The sequence below is a fragment of the Scomber japonicus genome, chromosome 17 (assembly GCF_027409825.1).
Source record: "Scomber japonicus isolate fScoJap1 chromosome 17, fScoJap1.pri, whole genome shotgun sequence".
Taxonomy (NCBI): Eukaryota; Metazoa; Chordata; class Actinopteri; order Scombriformes; family Scombridae; genus Scomber; species Scomber japonicus.
In genome coordinates this window covers 19,562,328-19,581,483 of record NC_070594.1, presented here as the reverse complement: position 1 = coordinate 19,581,483, position 19,156 = coordinate 19,562,328, and the positions used below count along the sequence as shown (strand labels likewise).

The 19,156-nt window shown below is 40.6% G+C and overlaps 1 protein-coding gene across 2 annotated transcripts; it reads right to left on the bottom strand.

The window, feature by feature from the left end:
* Positions 1-5,874: 5,874 nt before the first annotated feature.
* Positions 5,875-19,139, bottom strand: smek1 (SMEK homolog 1, suppressor of mek1 (Dictyostelium)). 2 transcript variants are annotated; one of them, XM_053336870.1, is made up of 15 exons: positions 18,013-19,139; positions 17,653-17,708; positions 17,458-17,556; positions 16,695-17,312; positions 15,667-15,744; positions 15,450-15,566; positions 11,990-12,106; positions 11,641-11,772; positions 10,732-10,834; positions 10,465-10,623; positions 10,183-10,352; positions 9,315-9,457; positions 8,160-8,350; positions 7,484-7,695; positions 5,875-6,950 (listed from the first exon to the last, which is right to left on the bottom strand). In XM_053336870.1, the coding sequence occupies exons 1-15, from the start codon at positions 18,152-18,154 to the stop codon at positions 6,828-6,830; spliced, it is 2,460 nt and encodes an 819-aa protein (XP_053192845.1). In that variant the 5' UTR covers positions 18,155-19,139; the 3' UTR covers positions 5,875-6,827. The 2 variants fall into 2 exon arrangements, with proteins under 2 accessions (XP_053192845.1, XP_053192846.1); XM_053336871.1 differs by having other exon boundaries at positions 9,315-9,454.
* Between the last annotated feature and the right edge of the window lie 17 nt (positions 19,140-19,156).

Sequence of the window (19,156 nt, the reverse complement as noted above, 5' to 3'; positions counted from 1 at the left end):
AGTTGAATAGTGAGTTTAATGTACACAGTAGTATCCTGACTGAATGACCGGGGCGCTGCTTTTGTATGTGTGTGACTGGTCCCACATGTTCAACTCCCGCTGAACCATGCATCCGATTCCCCTGTTTATTGACTGGAAACTGATACCTTTAAGGGATTCATTCATGCTACATTACGTGAGGTAAATTCAATAGCCTAGGCATCATGGTTTGGTCATTCACCTTCTTGCCCTGGGTGATTTTTACATGTTGGATGTCTGCCTCTCTCTCTCTCTCTCTCTCTCTCTCCCTCCTCACAGAAGCCATTGTGTTTCCCAATGCTCTGCTGCACAGACTCATTTCTCAACAAACACCTTCAGCTCAGGGCCGCTATACGTGCCCAGAGGGCTGGTGAAGTTGGTTTTATTTTATTCAGTGTGAGTTTTACGCGCTTTTAATAGGTGCAGAAATTTATGCGGGTGGGGATTTTATCTGCTAGATTCCAACGTGTGACTCCACATTACTGGAGCGCCATTAAATGTAAACTCCTGGAAAGTACGCCGCTACTAGGAATAGATCCAACTGTGTGTGCATGTGGGTGTAAGTCAGTGTGTGACCAGCTATCTACAGCTCATAGTGTGGATTTATAGCGTGCCTCCCTCCGAGTATACTTCTGACCCATCACACACACACACACACACACACACACACACACACACACACACACACACTCCTGGGTGCGGAAGGTGCGCTCTTTATCACTGTGACATTTCCATTTAACACGCAGCCCAAGAGCTCTTACATTCACATCCATGTTTCCTGTGCCCCATGCTTGAGGCACAATACCAACCACTTAACATTTAGCAATGGCAGATCAGCCCCAAATTCTTCCACTTCCCAACCCTTCCATGGGAAAGCGCATGATTTATCTTTGATTTAGAGTGACAAGAGTTATGATGGTACTGTGGCCTGTTACGGAGAAACAAAGGAAGTGTGGGCTTACTGCTGAGGAGCAGTGGTATCTGCTGGACTGTTGAGCTCCAGTACATGCAAGTAATGGGCAGAGAGTGGGTAGTAACCTCAGGATCCCAAGATAAATCTGAGTTCACAGAGATGATCAAAGGAATAATAATATGATTAAAACTCATTTCTGTTACACAAAATGATGCTTCTGGATCCAATCTTGTGAAGTAGTGTTTTCTTTTGTGAAATGCTGGATATTTTTACCTCTTTGGGGCTCTGAAAATGCTTCCAATATATTCAGCCCTTTCAAGTGTGAAAATGATGTCTTCTAATGCAGTGATTTGTTTGTTAATTTTGTTAATTCAGCCCACAAATCCAAAGAAATTACAAATGAGCAAAACAGACTAAACAAGGAAATTTGATAGGCTTGAACCAGCAAAATTGTTGCAGATGAGCTTTCTGTTGGTGACCTAATCTATTCATCAAAACCAAAGTCATAGACTTGGATTTGCATTTCAGGGTCTCCAGCTAAAATGGCAAGAACAACTGGAGTGAATGCATTTAGAAGCAAAAAAACTGCAGAGAAGACACATTTTTAGGAACATGATCTGAAGAAATCAAACAAAGCAATTCTGTTTAGAAGGCTGTGGTAGATTAACGGTGGGCTACTTTCATTAAGCTCACATCATGACTTTCAAAGTAAAAAGTGGGCCTACTTCTAGGATTGCCAATCCATGGGGTCACATTGTCCTTTAAAAGACACATTGAGGATTTGCTGTATATTAGGAGTCTCTATGCTGACCTCTTGGCTCAATTTATCTGTCAGCCATCCATTCAGTAGGCTTACCCACCTAAAAAAGGAGATCCCATGAAAAGTAGCTAGGGCTTCTGTTCGTGACTGTATCTCACCTCTGTCTTAATGTAAACCAGATGTGACGGATGATGACTTTTCTCCACTCTTTCATTTGCTACCGACAGTTGTTGACCCGGGGCGTCATGGCTGCCCGGGGGTCCCTGTCGGTCGGGGCCCAAGCAGCACCTCGGGGCCGCTCAGCTCCAGCATTTAAGGCGGTGATTAATCACACGGCACGGCGGACGTGCTGCGCTGAACACGGTCAGTCACCTCCATTAAAGGCGGGGGAGCTGCAGCGGACACAGAGAGCACTTTGTGCGGGGGAAACACAGGTCATTGTCTGCCTGTGACGCCCGGCCCGGTAGGGTCTCATGAAGGTGGACTTTGTGCGGGTGTTTTGACAACCTCGGCTGGGCTTCCGAAAACCGCATGTGTGCCACATTTCCTATTTCATATCCTGGTTTGGTAACTAGGATTACAAGGGATTGACATAATACATCAACTGTCTTTAACTCCTATCCTGTAAAGCGAAAACTTTTACTGAATATAAAGTAATTTTAATCAAGAGAAGATGTTTGCTGTTGGCTAACAATGCGGATCTAATGAGGTTTTTTTTTTTTTACTCGCTCCATTAATTGACTACAGCCAATCTCCTGAAATGGTCTCTACCGCCCCCTACAGGTGGCCTCACCCTTTTTCTGCCAAATAAGGCCAGGTTTGCCATTTTTCTAGTCTGACTTCAAACAACAGCCAGGTCCACATGTAAACAGTGTTCAAGATCTCAGTCAAATGTACTTTCACTGTATGTGATGGGGGGCCAAAATCCATTGTGTACAAAAATGCTTTAAAAAGTTGATGTGAAGCTTATATGAGGCTTCAGCAGTCTGAGTTAGTCATATCAAGTGAATGTCTGACACATTTAGTGTTTTTAGCATCAAATTCCTTCTTTGTGTTTCCTCTGACAGTGTTTCCCTGTGGAGCTGTGGTGGAAGTATAGTAGCAAAAAGAGGGACTTTGGCACTAAAAAGACTAACACTGAAATATATCTAATTGAATTTACTGATTTGGACGGCACATTGGCATCAGATGAACTTTTAAGTCTGTGGAAAACAACAATAAATATGTCTCCTCCAGATGTAATTTAAAATCCTCTGTGTGGAATAATAATTTATCTTTGATATGGTTCTCTCATAAAAAGTTCAAGTATCTGATTTTTTTAAGAAGTTCCTCTCCCATTATTGAAAAATTCAAAATATATCAATTTGTAAATATTGTTCATTTCAAAAGTTTAAGTTCTGGACACAAGATGTCTCCCACTTCACTGAAAAGTCCACTCTGTCTGTGCACTGCAGGCTTCAAATTTTCCAAAACATCCCACTTGTGTAAGTTACATACTGGACCACAATTGGCTCCAAACTAGTTCTGTCACAAATCACGCACATAGGTATCAGTGAACGAAGAAAAACATTCCCCCTTCAGCAGATACATGTGAAAACAGCCTTCCAGAGTCAAAATCTGCACATATATATCATTCAGTACAATGAAGCACAAACATCCGACTAAAGGAACAAGAAGAAATGTAGATTTTTGAGTGAACTTTAAACAAGTGTCTAAGGTAGTACCTATGCAGTATCTGGAGGTGTGTGTTGACTTAATTCAAGGTGGTTAGGTTCATGAAGATGTTTTTGTGGAAAACAAGTGTGTTGGGGAGGATGGCGGCAGGATAATTCCTAGGTTTACTCTTGCACACAATATGCAATTATGACTGTTTCATGAAAATATGCAACATACTGTAGTCTCTGCACAGCAGTGCTGCCTGCACTGCAGCATCATATGTTGCCATATGACTGTAACATACACATTTGCATAGATATCTACTCATGTGATGACTCCAGAGAAAGTTGATATCTGACAGACTGGATGCTTAGGGAGCCGAGCCAATCAAGAGAGCTGTCAAAGAGGCTTTTCATTGGCCCAGCAGGAAGCTGGACAGCAGTGTCCCCGATGGTGACTCTTCAGCCTGGCAGACATACAGGCGGGCAGAGCCGGGTGAGCGCCTTGGCACTGGAAGTGGAGCCGGCATTCTGGTGGAGCAGTGGCTGGCACCAGCAGCAGACTGGCCTCTCCAGTGGCAAGGAGGGAGATCACGCGCATACACACACACACACTCTGCCACACTCCTGCTGAGGAGCAAACAGAGGCTGGTAGGAAGGGCTGCTCTTGAAAAGCTGCCGTTGTCTGGAGATGGCTTTCATGTGAATGGGAGCCTTAATAGGCGTTGTGTGACGGCTCTCGTTGCATGCTGAGCACCGAGTGATCCTCTTCTGTTGGGTTTTAATTAATAAGCAATGTTTGAAGGCCACAATACATTTGGAGGGACAACACAGTTACTCCTTGGTGGCCTTGATGCTGTTTGTTTTTGAGTCATACTCAAACTCCCACTGAGGTGACCACATAAGCTGGGGAGGTGTTGACATATTTCATAAACTATTTTCAAAGGAATGGGGTCTGCACACTGTTAAGCTACCAATAAATAATTGTATTCTTTTTTTTGAAACAATGTTTTGATCTGGAAGATCCTCCTCAGTAACATGCATTTTTTTAATGATTTGATTTGATTGCTGTCTCTACAAGAAAGGCCTGTTTCTCTTTACACTTGCTTGAGTATGTTCTTACAGATGGAAACACTGCCACAAACAATAGAACACAATTATTTATTTGGGAGCTTAAAAGTGTGCAGACCTCTCTCTTTTGTTCCCTACGATAAAAATGTTTTTTCTTGCACCTGAATAATTTGCCTGGATGTGTGCACACTTGGTCCCTCTTATTAACTATAATAAACACTTAAAGGTCTACCAAAGTGCTGTAGCTTGCAATTATGATAATGGAGTAAGCAACAAGTAAGAATGTCAATTTTCTACCTTTTCTCAAACTGAAAAACTGTTGATTTACTATGTAGGTAAAATAAATCCCACGTTATTATGTCCTATGTCCCATAAAGCAGGAAAAAAATCAACTAACAAATAAGCAAATAACATAACACTATCTTGTTTTCCTCCTGGATGTGGTTACGTTTGTCATTTCTGTAAATATTGAAAGCTTTGATTAAATATTCAGTCTTAACATGGTATTTTTTTATAGTCTTGTTGCCACATGAAGTTAATATTTTGTACTGCTTATGTATATTAGTTATAAGTGTCACATTGAGATTCATTGAGACTGATCAAAAGACTCCTTTCCATCTTTGCTTGACAGAAAGATAAGTCTTATATGCACAGTACCATACCAGTACATTATGCACTGTGGAAAAGTTCTAAATAAATAGATGAATTAAATGCACACAAAACACTCTGAGGCAGTGTAAATAACAACACTGTAAACACACATTTGCCAGAAGAACCACATCGTACAGATGAAATGATCCTTGAGGACAGGCAGTTTTCTTCTCTTGTGGACCAAGGGTGCCACCTGGTGGACCAAAAGGAAATCAGCAACTGAGGACCACCCATGAAATTAAGTGCCAGGTCTGCTATTTGCAATATAAAGGCATTCCTTTGATCCAAGAAAGAACATTAAGAGATGCAGACATGAACCTTTGAAAATACAGTAAGTCACATGTTCGTCCTGGAGAGAGAAAGAAGTTTGACCATATGTGTTGTAGCTTTACAGACCTGCAGGCTTCACGTTAACTTAGCCCAGAGAAAAAAGGCATTTTTCAAAAGTACTGAAACATGTACTATGAAGATACCATTTTTATTTCACCACTCAGTTTTTGGGGTTTTGAGAGTGGGATTACAGCTCGTTATTCAAATTTCACAGTGTGACATTAGGTGGCCTGAAAGTTTATGTTTATTAAACCTGACATCTGTGCTACAAATGTAAGGTCAAATTCTTCTGGCACCAAGGAAATCGTGATTTGTGTATCAGATGCAGCAAGCAAACACTTGAGTTATAAGGACAAAGGGTAGTAGGACATCTTACAGCAAAGATCATTTTAATGGTCCCAAATATTCTGAACAACTAAGTGTACACTCATGTAAAAGGAAAAAAAAAGAGAAGATATGACAAAATTCATCACATCTAGAATTCCACTCAATCTTTAATCAAGACGGGATTACAAATTCTCCAAAAAATCTGCAGTTTCAAAGGGCAAAAAGGGTAAAACTAGCTCACCTACTGAGGTCTTTAAAAACCTGTTCAAGTGTGACTGAAAACGTCCTGAACATTTAAAGGCAGGTCTTTTTTGTTGTCATTTACAAAAAACAGGAGAAAGATAGAGAGACAAATAGAGAACAAAATGAAAACAATGAAGAAACTGCTGGCTTTTTTTCTCTTCAGAGAAATAATGTCCGCTGAGGAACGACGACACTGATGACATCATCAAACGACAACAAAGACAGCTCTTTGCCACATGCTGCCTCCCGTCTGGTCCTATATACTAACTTAAAAAAAAGGGACAAAAAGCAACAGACAAAGAGGGAAAAAAAGAGAGCAGAGGAAAAAAAAAAAGTAGAAAGGAACAGGGAGGAAGTGGATTCTGAGGAGGGGATGGGGGTGCGAGTGGTGGTTCTGGGTCTGAATTGGCCGGCCCGTTTGGGTCGTTGTGATGTCCTTCCCTGAGTGGGGGGCGGGGGCAGTGGGTTATGGTCCAAGCTCGCAAGCTCTCTGGGATTTCAGTCTGTGTGTACATGTGTTTTTGTATGTGGTCATTTCCTCCAGTTGCTGAATTGAACTCCGATCTGTCTCATACTGTCTGAGTCCGCTGAAGATCTTGAGAGTGTGATCTTTTCTCCCCCGACCGTTCACTTTTCAGACGTTTTTTCCACTCCCAGTCTCCTGATTGGCACTTGTATGAATTGGGCTAGTCTGAGGAGGCTTCGAATCCATTCACAGTCCACTCCTCTTTTGGCCACCTGCTGACAGCAAAGGGTGGCTTTCATTCATTCAATTTGTTTACAAGTTTGATCATTCCTGTGTGAAGTCTGTGCACTGAAACTGTCTGAGCGGAGCACAAACTGAGACAGTGACGCTTCTTTAGGAGCTCAGTTTGGACTTTTTTGAAGGTGGCAGAGGGTCCTCTTTACTCTCCCCATCATCTTCCTCTTCCTCCTCCTCATCGTCATCATCGGGATAGTCCACCAATCCCACTAACCCTCCCTGAAGAAAACAAGAAACACAAATCATATACTGTATCTGGTCAGGATTCTGATCAATATGGATTGGTTGAGTGCTAAATCTACTGTCCAAAATTGTGTTCTGTGTGTTGATCTCTTGTGTTTTTGTGCACAGACTTTGGAAATTGCACTTACTGACAAGGATACAATATGTGCGAGCCAATGGTACATTACTGGTGATTATTATTATTATTTTTAATACAAAAACAAGAATTGTGGAGGTGTGAAAATAAGTAGCTAGATTTCATAGTTAAAGCTCAAATCTTACTTCCTTTCAGTCAACTAGTGATCAAGACAGAACAGATACGGTGTTTCTGAGCAGAATAACAAATTCAGTTTGAGAATAATTCAGCATTAAAATGTATAACAAAGCACTAAAAGGGCATAAAACCCCAAATCTATGCACTGTTTACTATAGGTTATTTGATGAGGAATTTGGAGTATTCCCAGGTCAATTTTAAGTGTCTATAGTGTATTGTTCTCAACAAAAAAAATTGACCATCGGCAGTCAGTTACCTTTGTGGTTACAGCTGTGGTGGAGGGTGAGCTCCGCGCTCCTGAGCCCGGAGACCCTGGTGACCCTGGAGAACCTGGGTTCAATGAGGCAGATGAAGGAGGGCTCGACAGGCTGGTTTTGGTCGAGCCAGAAAAGGAGAGTTTGAAGCTAGGGTTCTGTCTGCCTGACAAGCTCGACTTCCCCAGTACTTCCTTGTCCTCTGGGTCTTTTACTAGATATGGAGAGGTGGACAAAAAATAGTCATTTTCCCCAGTTCTTTATAGTCTATTGAAATACAAATACCTTTTCATGGGTGAACAAAATGTCATCCTATAACCAAGACATATTTCTCTTTTTTTGTTTGAATGTAATTTAAATCAAAATGTTGTTGTATTTCTAGAAAAATGCCAACCTCTACTCACAAACACATTTAACAGATCTAATCTGACCATAAAATAACTGTTTTTGAGGGACTCTGTTTAGTACAGCCACAATGACTGAAGCCAGAATCTGGACCATGACCACAGCCTGACAACAGGATCAAGACCACATATTCTCTTTACTTTGTTGCTTTCTTCTATGGGATTCAACAGCATAGACCATTATATAACAAGACTGGACAGCATGTGATTGTGTCCAACCCCTGTGTCACCCCAAAATATCTATTAGAGGGAGTAGAACAAAAAATAAACTTACATTTCTTTCTCTCCATGAATTTGCTTATAGGTTCCATGAGGTCTTCCTCACTCTTCATCTTGTCAGAGGGAGGGCCCACTGCCTTGCCATCCTCCATGTCATCCTCATCTGTGTTGAACCACATCTCCTCTTCATCCTCCAGCGTCCGTGCATCACGACGGAAGCGGTGGTTCCTCAGGATGGAGCGCATGCTGGAGAAAATAATGCAAAGCTTAGTTATTCAAAGAAACAAATACATTTACGGTATTTACTCAAAATAACATAAGAAGGTGATGGTTTAGCCAGCTGCCCCTTAAAGGGCATTTTGTACTTTCTAATGCGAGTGACTCCCAATTCATAATACATTCTTTGTCCAAAACCTCTTTGTACCTTTTTCTGAAAACTATTTTGTAAAACGCAATGAACAAAAACAATCTCACAGGTGCAAAGTAACAATTTTAAAAAGGGAGAACTGGCAGTGTTAGCAGGTGTGCTGATTTTAAGTTAACTAATGGTCTTAAGTGACACACAGTTTCAAGTTCTGATTTGATTCTGTTTGCTCCATTGACAGTCATAGATGAGTAAGAGGTAAGAGAGTCAAAAGTGTTTGGCTGAGAAACCTGTAACTAACTAACGGTTCAAATACCATTAAGAACCCAAGATGTTTTTAAGGTCAGTTCTTTTATTTGTTCTTTTCTACTTTTTGGTGTGACTCATGATTGCGCTGCAGGCAGCTTCTCGTCTGTTCAGCTCTGTCGGTGTGACTGAAGGCGAGGCTCAGCAGAGCAGGGGGGCCGCATTGGAGACAGTGAACCAGGTGAAGATAACGTCATACTCAAGTTAATAAGAACAATGCTCATTACTGTAACTGCAAAATCCTGACAATATCCATCCCTAGAAATAACACTTGATTTTATACAGTCAGTGCAAAACTAAACTTCAAAACAAAGTATGCACTGATCATTTGAGAAAAAGGAACTGTGACCGATTACACTTAAGTCTAACATGAAATATGTTTGTCATGGCAACTCAATAATGCATATTATCTAATGGAGAAGTCACACTAACCTTTTTTTTTTTTTATTGTGAGACAAAGACACACATGAAGAGTTTCCTCACTTCATTAAATCATTCCAGACTGTAACAGTTGTTGTACTGCAGCTTCGTTTTTCTCACCTATCCAGTTTGGGGTTGTCTTGCCTCTCTCGCTGCTGTTCATACCGCAGCTTCAGGCCTTTGAATGTTTGGACATAGTCCACATCTTCCAGAGCCTTCCAGTAGTTCTCTACTATATGAGCTGTGAGAGATTTCACATCCTCCTGGGAGTAATGGGAGGAGAGAGAGAGGGACATGGAGAGCCAGTACAAGGAGGAAAAATGAAAGGGAGGTATAGAAAGTGAAGAAAACGGGCAGTTTACAGTTTAGGAAAGAGGAAGAGCAAAAGAGGAAGGGGAAAGAAGTATAGAAGAAATGAGCAGGAGACAAAGAGAGAGGGGAGAACACACCAAACAAGTTAAAATAAAACCAATAAAAATGCTATATAGCCAACAAATTTTCACTTTCAGGAACATGGTTATACTACTTGCATATATTAGTTATTCAGTCAATGCATAAAAATCTACATGTCAATTGTATTAATTCATTCATGAATTTCATTCAGCATGAACTTGATTAAATATATCAAAAAATGTACTTTTGAGGTGTATAACAATAACTGGCTGGCTGATAGGTGTCAATTTTGAGGATACAAGCTACAAAGATTAACAAAGAGCAAAGCAGAACAGGAGAATTTTGTTCCTCTAACTTCCTAACTACAAGCCAAGCACGGGAAAAGAGCCTGACCGTGAACTGCTACTTTCTGTGGCTCTTTGGCCATTTTCTTTTAATGGTGTTTTTCATGCATTGAACTGCACAAATGGGCAAGAAAAGAGAAATGTTTGGTGCCACATGGCAAATGTAAACGTTCTGCTCTTGGCACCACAGAATCAAAAGTGACATAAAAAAAGTTGCATAAAAAAGAATGGCAGATTCAGGCGTTACTCACCACACGGACATACTCAAACATCTCAATGATGGCAGAGTTCATGAGATTATAGCGTGAGCCATTGTTTAGGAAGGCCTTGATGACAGGCTCAAAGAGAAAGTTTCTCATAATGTAACGATTGTAGAATTCATCCTTCAGACCAATGATCCTCCGCATGAAGCGCAGTGCACCTGACACACAGAGAGAAAGGAGCGATGATTGATTTCTGTTGAAAATGTGCTTAATGATGCAAGATGTTGTCCAGGTTGACAGGCAATTTTTGTGTGATTATATGAAACTCACATAGTGCCAGGAAGGCGTGCTGAGAGGCAGTAAGCACCAATACCCTCCTGAGAATGTCCTTGTTGATGATGTAGTTCTTTATGTGATAGGTGTGGTGCTCAACACAAAATGTCAGCAGCTCCAAAATCAAGGCCAGCAACTGGGATGTTTGAAAATCATCTTAGAGAAGAAAGAAAGTAAAAAGGCCCATAAAAGGATTGGTCATGAAATTATGTTTAAAAAAATACAAACACAATTATCATCACATATCTCACAGACATTAAATACCTTTGCTAGGTTTTTCCTCTGTGGTGTTGGCCAGTAGTGGAGCTGAGAGGACATGCATACAGTGCTTGTAGAAAAAGCTCAGGAACTCTGTTTTTTCAGTTTTCTGGAGAGAGTACACAAAGGGAACAATTTTATCAACAGCATGATACTGATACTGATATGCATGAATGCTTTCACACTCACTCAACATCAACATTTATGGTGCATTATTTATATCTGCATCACTGGGGCAACCAACTTTTTGAGTTACAGCAGGGTAACTTGATTAGTAAAAAAAAAAATCCAGGCAAGAAGAGTGGAGACTTTTTTTCTGATATGACTCCTGTGTCGGTATTCTACAGATTAATCAAATTTATCTGTTTGGATGCATAGAAACAAATGTGGCATCAACTCCCTTTTCCTCTTGTAATAACTCTTCTGAGTTCTATATAAAAATAGTTGCTATAAAATAGTGAACTCACTGTTTTCTTTTACACTCTTGCATCTTTTATAATGTAATTTAAAATGTTTTCGTTTGATCTCATTTGACTTAACAGGACCAAGCAACTCACTCTCACACACACACACACACACACACACACACAAGATATAATGTTCCAAGTGCTTGTGGACAAGTTGGATCCAAGTGCTCTGCTCAGGCTTAAGTTTTGTTTGTACTTCAATACAGGCAGGGAAAGTGTACACATGCGTACTAGAAAAGAAGATGGCACACTCTTGCCAGTAAGAGACAGCTCATGTTTGGGTTAACAACTATTTTAAGACAAGGATGGGGAATATGGTACGATGCAAGAGAGGAGAAGCCTTCATGGACATGGGTGAATTTTATGACCATGCAGATGTAGCCAGCATGAACTGGGTCACGACATTGTGAGAACAAACCCATATCTTAGGAGTAATGTACAAACTCACATTTGCAGTAGCCAGCATGTTCTCCGGGTCAACCAGAGTCCGTAGCAGGCCCATCAGCTGCACCGCGCCGCCTAGTTCTGGGTCTGTGTCACAGATCATGTGTTCTATGATCAGGTTGATCAGGAGAATGTCCTGTAAGGCCAACAAATAATCATCAGTAACAGAACATTTGTTTATATCCATCTGTGTCAAGTGGTGAATTGCATGCTCTCATATTGCTGTATCAATATACTGACTGCATGGAAATAATACTAAATTCGGAAAATTCTTTGAATTTTGTAGATCTTGAATAGCAGATCTATTCAAAATGCTAGAGGCATTGCCTTGCTGAATTTGTCAACATACTTACATCATCATTTTGCTGAGACTCCTGCATGACGAACTCTCGTACCATAGAGGGGTTGTACTCCACCAGATAAGAGAAGATATCTGTGGCTGCCCCACGCACCTGAACATCATCCATCCCCTGTTTCAAAAACACACATTGACAGTGGATTAAAACAAATTAATAACATTTTCAAAAACTGCATAATCAGATAGTGGCTAGATGCAGGGAAAGAACAAAGTGTATGTGACTGTCTTATCTGACAGGAAAACTGGCAGAGGATGTCAAAAGAAACCCCAACATAATATGAATGTGACAGAAGAAATTCAAATCTTAATACAAAGACAGATTTCTGAGAACAGATGTATATTATGGTAGTTGCTGTATCCTTTAAGTTTTTCAATGTTTTACATTATGGTTTGAGGTTTTTCTCTCTTGGTGTTCAAAATATGTCACAATTAACAGTCCACACTAGAATGGAAATTCTATTGGTTGCTTTTCTATGCAGTAAATTATTTTTGAAAACTAGTCAAGTTGCAGTTTACATCCACATCTGTCCAGACTCATATTTCGTGAGGTCACAGTGAACTTGACTTTTGACCACTGAATTCTAATCAGTCCATCCTTGAGTGGACATTTGTGCCAGATGTAATTAAATTCCCTCCAGGTGTTTCTGAGATATTGCATTTATGAGAGAATGGGATGGATACAAGGGCATAGTGACCTTGACCTCTGACCACCAAAATCTAATCAGTTCAAGGAAGTGAACTGGTCGACCAGCTAATTTACATCATGCGTCTTAGCTGAGCTGCTACACTGGGCAGAGAAAACTGTTCAGTGGGGGACAATAAATAACAATACGGTAGACAGGGGTATCACATGGACTTTAAAAATAAGCATTTCAGGTTAGGTTGCTCGACCCTCAGTTCGATGAGTTAATGTAATGTTTTTATCCTGGAGACAGCTAGCTAGCTAACAATTGAAAGTCAGCAACTCTGGTGAATTAAAGACAATCTGAAGCAAATCAAATACAGATCACATAAAAGGGAAATTGATCCAGGGAATCCAACAAATGGTAAGTAAAATGCATTGAAACTAATAAAAATGTAATGCTGGTTTCATTATAACAAAAAAAAAGATCAAAGATGGTAGTATCAATCACTTCCAACGGTCATCTGTTGGAAGGACACGTGGTATTTCTAGTTGTCTTTGTTTGTCTATGGAGATGGGATACTGTTGTTTGCATGAACAATATTCTGGTCGCATTTACATCCACACCACTGATATTGGTAAAGAATGTGGCTAATGCACCACTGAAATTTTTAAAATATGATTTCAGTGTGTCCAGAAGCTGACCAAAGTCTGCCAAATAGAAAGGGAGTACAACTGAAATACCTCCAAAAACAGTCCATGCTCCTTTTTAAATTATCTTTACAACTTCTATATAACTTGCATCAGCCATCCTGATGTTTTTGTTGTCTGTACGCAACCCCGTCTTCTGCCGCTTATCCAGGGTCGGGTCGCGGGGGCAGCAGCCTAAGCAGGGAAGCCTAGACTTCCCTCTCCCCAGCCACTTCGTCCAGCTCTTCCCGGGGGAACCATAGGCGTTCCCAGGCCAGCCGAGAGACATAGTCTCTACAGCATGTCCTGGGTCTCCTACCGGTGGGACGTGCCCTGATCACCTAACCAGGGAGGCGTCTGGGAGGCATCCTAACTAGATGCCCGAGCCACCTCATCTGGCTCCTCAACGCGGAGGAGCAGCGGGTCTACTCCGAGCTCCTCCCGTGTGCTCAATATGCAAACACACTGACCACTCAAAACAAATGTGTTCTTTATAGTGGTCTGCGTTTATTTGACTTGGAACAAGGAACGACATGCATTTATCCACATGAGAAGCTGAAATGGAGCATGTATGGAAATACCCTTACTTAAGTGACATTTTCTTTTTGCCAGTCATTGAAACAAGAGGATTATTGCACAATCCCTGACCACCATATAACATTGCATGCAATAGATTAGAACTGAAACGATTAGTCGATTAAATCAATTTGTTGGGGGGGGGGGGGGTGTTCTTTATTTTCACAATTTTATATCACAATAAATATGAGGTTGCCAGTTACACTGAATGGTATACATAGGAGTTATTAGGTGCAGAATGGTACACTATCATTGAGTGTCATGTTTGACAGTTGCATTTACTGTAGTTTCAGCTGTCACACTCATTCATCAGGTATAAATCCCATTTAGTCCCATATTCTTCTGCAATCTTATACTGAATGTCGTACCTTTATACTGTATATGCTGTTGACAATATATATAAAAAAGCGAGTGTCTTGTAATTTCCTTCTTGCTTGCTGTGAATTCAACATCAAATCCAAATATATTCTTGGTGGCAACTTAAACAATCGCCCAGAACATTAGATGGGACAAGACCAATAGATGTGAGTATGATCTACTACTAAGAGCCCGCATTGTCTGTTTTGATTTTATTTTTGGGTTTTATCAAACAGTTCTTCTAGCAGTGTCCTTTCCTTCTGACAGATTTCAATGTCCAGTACTTTTTCCCACTTTTGGTTTATGTATTCTGTTGAGTTTTTCTTCGTCAAAAATATAAGGTATATATTTCGGCAATATTCTGCCTGGTGGGTTTCAAGTTGTGTGCTTTAATAAACATCTGTGTAACATCAGAGGGTTTTCTCCTTGCTCAGTCCCTTCACCTCTTTTACATAATAGCGCCACATTTGCAAGTATGTGTAAAAATCCTGTCTCTCTACACCTTCGTTCTCAGACACAGACCAGAAGTCTACTAATACTCCCATCCTTTATTAAAAAAGGACAATACATGTAATGCCAAGCCTTATCCATTATCTAAATCTTAAATCTTGGGATGTTGGCTTAAAACTTGGGTCACATTCTGGCCAAGTATTTTTTTGTATCCATTTCTGAAACCAACTATTGTGTTCATTAAAAATGTGAGTCACTTTTGAGCAAAAATGCCCAAAATTTGTGGTTTCAGCTTCACAGTTATGAGTATTTGATGCTCTTCTTAAATCGTATTTGATAATAAACTGAATATCTTTGTGTTTTGGACAAAACAGGAATTTGATGACATTGCTTTAAAAAACGTGTGACTTTTTGACTTTATAGTCAAACAATTAAATGAACAAAAACAAAACCAGCAAATAAATCAATAATGAAAATAATCGCACACCTCCAATACATTCACAATAGGCAGGTGTTCATTATCAGCCCATCATCTATCATCTATGATAAGGGCTATACTGAAAAATGAAAAAAAATTGTCTTACTTCTGATGTTTTGTTTTTGTGTCTTTTTGGATATATGTTACATAATTCTACTTGTAATTTATTAGCAGACACAAAACCTTATTCCATTATCGCAATGCAAAAAACAATTGCACCATCAAAGCCATTGCCAACAAAAGTTCTTTTAAAGTTTAAATTATTTGAGTTGCGGCACTCACCAGTATGACCTCTAGTGCAGGTAGAATGCCCATGTTTGACAGTGTCTTGAAGAAGGCGTCTCTGTTTTGAGGTTGTAACGTTTGTGAGAATGCACAGAATTCCTTTAGGAAGTTTACCTATAAAAAGGAAAAAACAACATGGGTGTAAGAAGGAACAAGGAGAAAATTTATGAACAACATTTGTTAACAACTATCTCCAATAGGAGGTCTAACATACCAGTTCGTGTCTTTTGTCATCATCTGTGGCCTCATCTGTTAGCTGTGCAAAAAGGTCTGTCAGGAACTTCTCATCGTCCTGACATCAAAAGGGAAGGGGAGATGAGAGGGGTGAGCATCATGTAGACAACAAGTAGATCAGGATATGAAAAATAAATAAATCCCTCATGCTTTTTCTAGGGTCAGTTGTGTACTTCACCAAATCTATTGTAGCAAAGTCACTGACTGAGTCAGATCATTTGTATCCAATACAAATATCCAGAAAGCCAAAAAATGTTTATACAATGCTTACCAACGATTGATTTATAAGCCCAGTTAGTGTTTAATACATTGTGACATTATATACACACCTTAAGGTTCAATTCTTAACAAATTAAAATAAACAAAAAAAAGACTGTTATTATACACTTAGGATGTTTTACATGGTCATCCCAGTCTCATACAATGATAAATGAGCTCCAACATATCACCTGCTATGAATTTTTAAATCTTGGCTTAACAAGACTGCCTGATGCAAAGTGAAGACAAAATAGTTTGTATCAGTAGTTTTTAACTTCAGAACTTCACATAGCACAGTATACCACAGTCAACAGCAGGCCAGTTTGAGTTTTCCTCTAGCGCAGCATTACTGATTTACACAACACTTCTCCATCTCTATGGAGACAGCCATACATAAACACTGCTGAGTTGACACAGTACAAAAACACAAAGGTCACATGACCATAAAAACTAGCAGACAAACTGAGACTGGGTAAGGCACAATGGGACAAAAATAAAACCTGCGTACAATCTAATTTCCAGTCCTCACAGCATAAACACGATCATAAAAATCATGTGCATTTACATAGCAGCTTTGTCTATTTGTAAAGCTTGTTTCTAGCAATGTGACAAACATTTTTATCATCCGTTTTGGGCTTGCTGTTTGTTTTAAAAACATGAAAATGTGGTGCATACAGAGGTCTTCTTTTAAACAGTCACAGCAAATAACTTTCAGAGGCAAACCTTATAATACATGTCTGCCAATCTCACCTGAAGCATGCCCACAATCTCCACCTTGTTGAAGAAGATGAAGGAGTGCAGGGTGGACAGCATGTTTTCCTCAAAAACAGAGGGCGTGGGCAGCACCATGTCCTGAATGTACTGCACTCGATACGTCTGGTGTATTTTCTGACGCAGTTCAGGATCAGAGATGGGGATCACCTCCTTAAAGCGGGCTGTCTCTGTGAGAAACTCCCGGTGCCGCCGTGGCTGCGGGAGTGCTGGGTCAAACTCCAGACAACCAATGACGTCCATGATACACTCTTCAGAGAACATGACTTCAAAGAGTGCAGTACGATTGAGTAGGAAGATGCCTTTAATGATTTCGTACAGGTGGTGTAGTCCCTCTCTGTTCTCCAAATCCTCACACACACGGAACAACTCCAGGAGCTTGCGAATGTACCCCTCATTCTCCACAGCCAGTGCCAGTTTCTCACGCCGCAGTGGAGATGGGAGTGAGGAGGCCACCAGCTCAGCCAAGTCATCCAGGCGGTTTAGTTCACATGGTGGTAACTCCAGACCTGGAGATGACATGTCATCAAAGCGCTCCTCCTCAGACTCGTCCACCACATCCTGGGTGATGTCCACCGACGGGTCCTTTCCCTGCACCTTAACATTGAGACACAAGTATTAATGATTTAAAATACGGCTAGTCAGGAATTATTACCAAAAAACACCCAAATACACTTGACAGCAAAGGCATCCACAGATGGAGCAGACAAACATACACCCACGCAATGAGAAGTATTATTACCTGGCATATTTTCTCCCAGATTTCATCACAGCCAGCCTTCTCCTGGAAGCTGAGTGCCAGATCATAATTTTCAGCCTCTGACCATACTATCAACGTATCCTTTTCAGAAGAAAAACAAAACTAATTCAAAAACAGTACACAATGGAAAGAAGTACATGTTCATACTACAGTACAACACGCTGAGTATGCACCTACTTGTTGTTTCTGGTAGGCTGTGTTTGGGTTAATTTTGGACTCCAGCAGTAGGGAACCTATCCAGGGATAAACACAGGTAATATCAAAGTTGGGCATTAACATTCACAATGACCAAAAATCCAACTGCAAGGGAGCAGGATGTTAATGATGAGTCCAGCATCATCATACTATAAGAGCAGCTAACATTGCATAATAAAGTCTTAATTGCTTTGTAATGATTTTTCAAGTGGTACGTGGGTTAGGTTATTCAAATAAATCTGTGTTGAACGTATTGTTGACATATAGTATTCATTTAGCAAACATAATGGTCACAAATAAAAATGCATGTGATCTTTAAATTCGCAGTTGAAATTAACTTACCATCACTCTCTGCTCGCACCAGTAAAGACGTGCCTTTAAATCGCTCAACATAACCAGAGGAGACATGCCCTGTCCCACGGTCATCCCACTGTCTGTCCTCATTGAGGGTATAGACTTTGACTCGTCGACGAGTGTCAGTCATCCTGGCAGGTGGTTTTACCCGGTTTCCCCACTGCCGGACCTTCTTGGCTTTTAAACTGTGTCTGCTTCGCCAGGCAACGCCACAACTTCAATTCACTTTTCTTTCTTTTTTTTTTTTTTTTACACCTGTTAACTACTACAATGCGGTATTGAGCTTGTGTCAGGGGTCAGTCAGGCGAAAGCAGCTTTAAATCGGAACACCTGGTCGATTATCCTTCCTGACTCTGCAGTTACAACTACAAAATCAAGACTATTTTGACGAGCTGCCTCAAAACTTATCTCGCCACGGTAACGGGCAACGCACCACTTAAAAGCAGCTTACAGACCATTGTAGCAAGCTAACGATAGTCTAATTTAACAGTGCGGATGATATTGACATTAGCTAAGTTACCGTGTTAGGCGACAAAACGAGGGCTGACACACATGACAACGTCCCCACATATAGTTATAAGGAGTGTATTAAGAATAAGCCCCGATGTTACGATAACTGGTTCCCAAAACACTGCCTGCTTAATGGAACAGTTTGTACGCTAGCGGGCAGCGTTAGCTAGTAGCAAACCTCAACGATTTGACAAGCAAGCTAGTACGCTAACTGCCTACGCTCCACATACTTAAGGTTAAACAACCATTTGAAGCAGAATGACCACAGCTGTGCACCGAAAACATTACTTCACAATTGCGGAACGCAAACGCCGTATTTACCCAGGACCAACGTTTCCAAATGTGTCTCAATAATACGCCAGCTAGCTAGCGTTAGCTTCTATTTCTTCCCCAAGTGTTCCGCCATGTTCTGGCTCGGGGCCGCGGAGAGACAACTCTCTCCTTACTGGTTTTCATGCATCCCAAAAAATGTGCAAACCGACAATCTGTATTCGTAAAATTATTTCAAGTTTGCGCTTTACATTATAGTGCTATTTGCCATTCATTCCCGAGGTCTTGTTCAGATAATTGCTAACTGCCCCCCCCGTGAGTATTCAGCCATCTTGGGCCCCTTCAGAGTCAG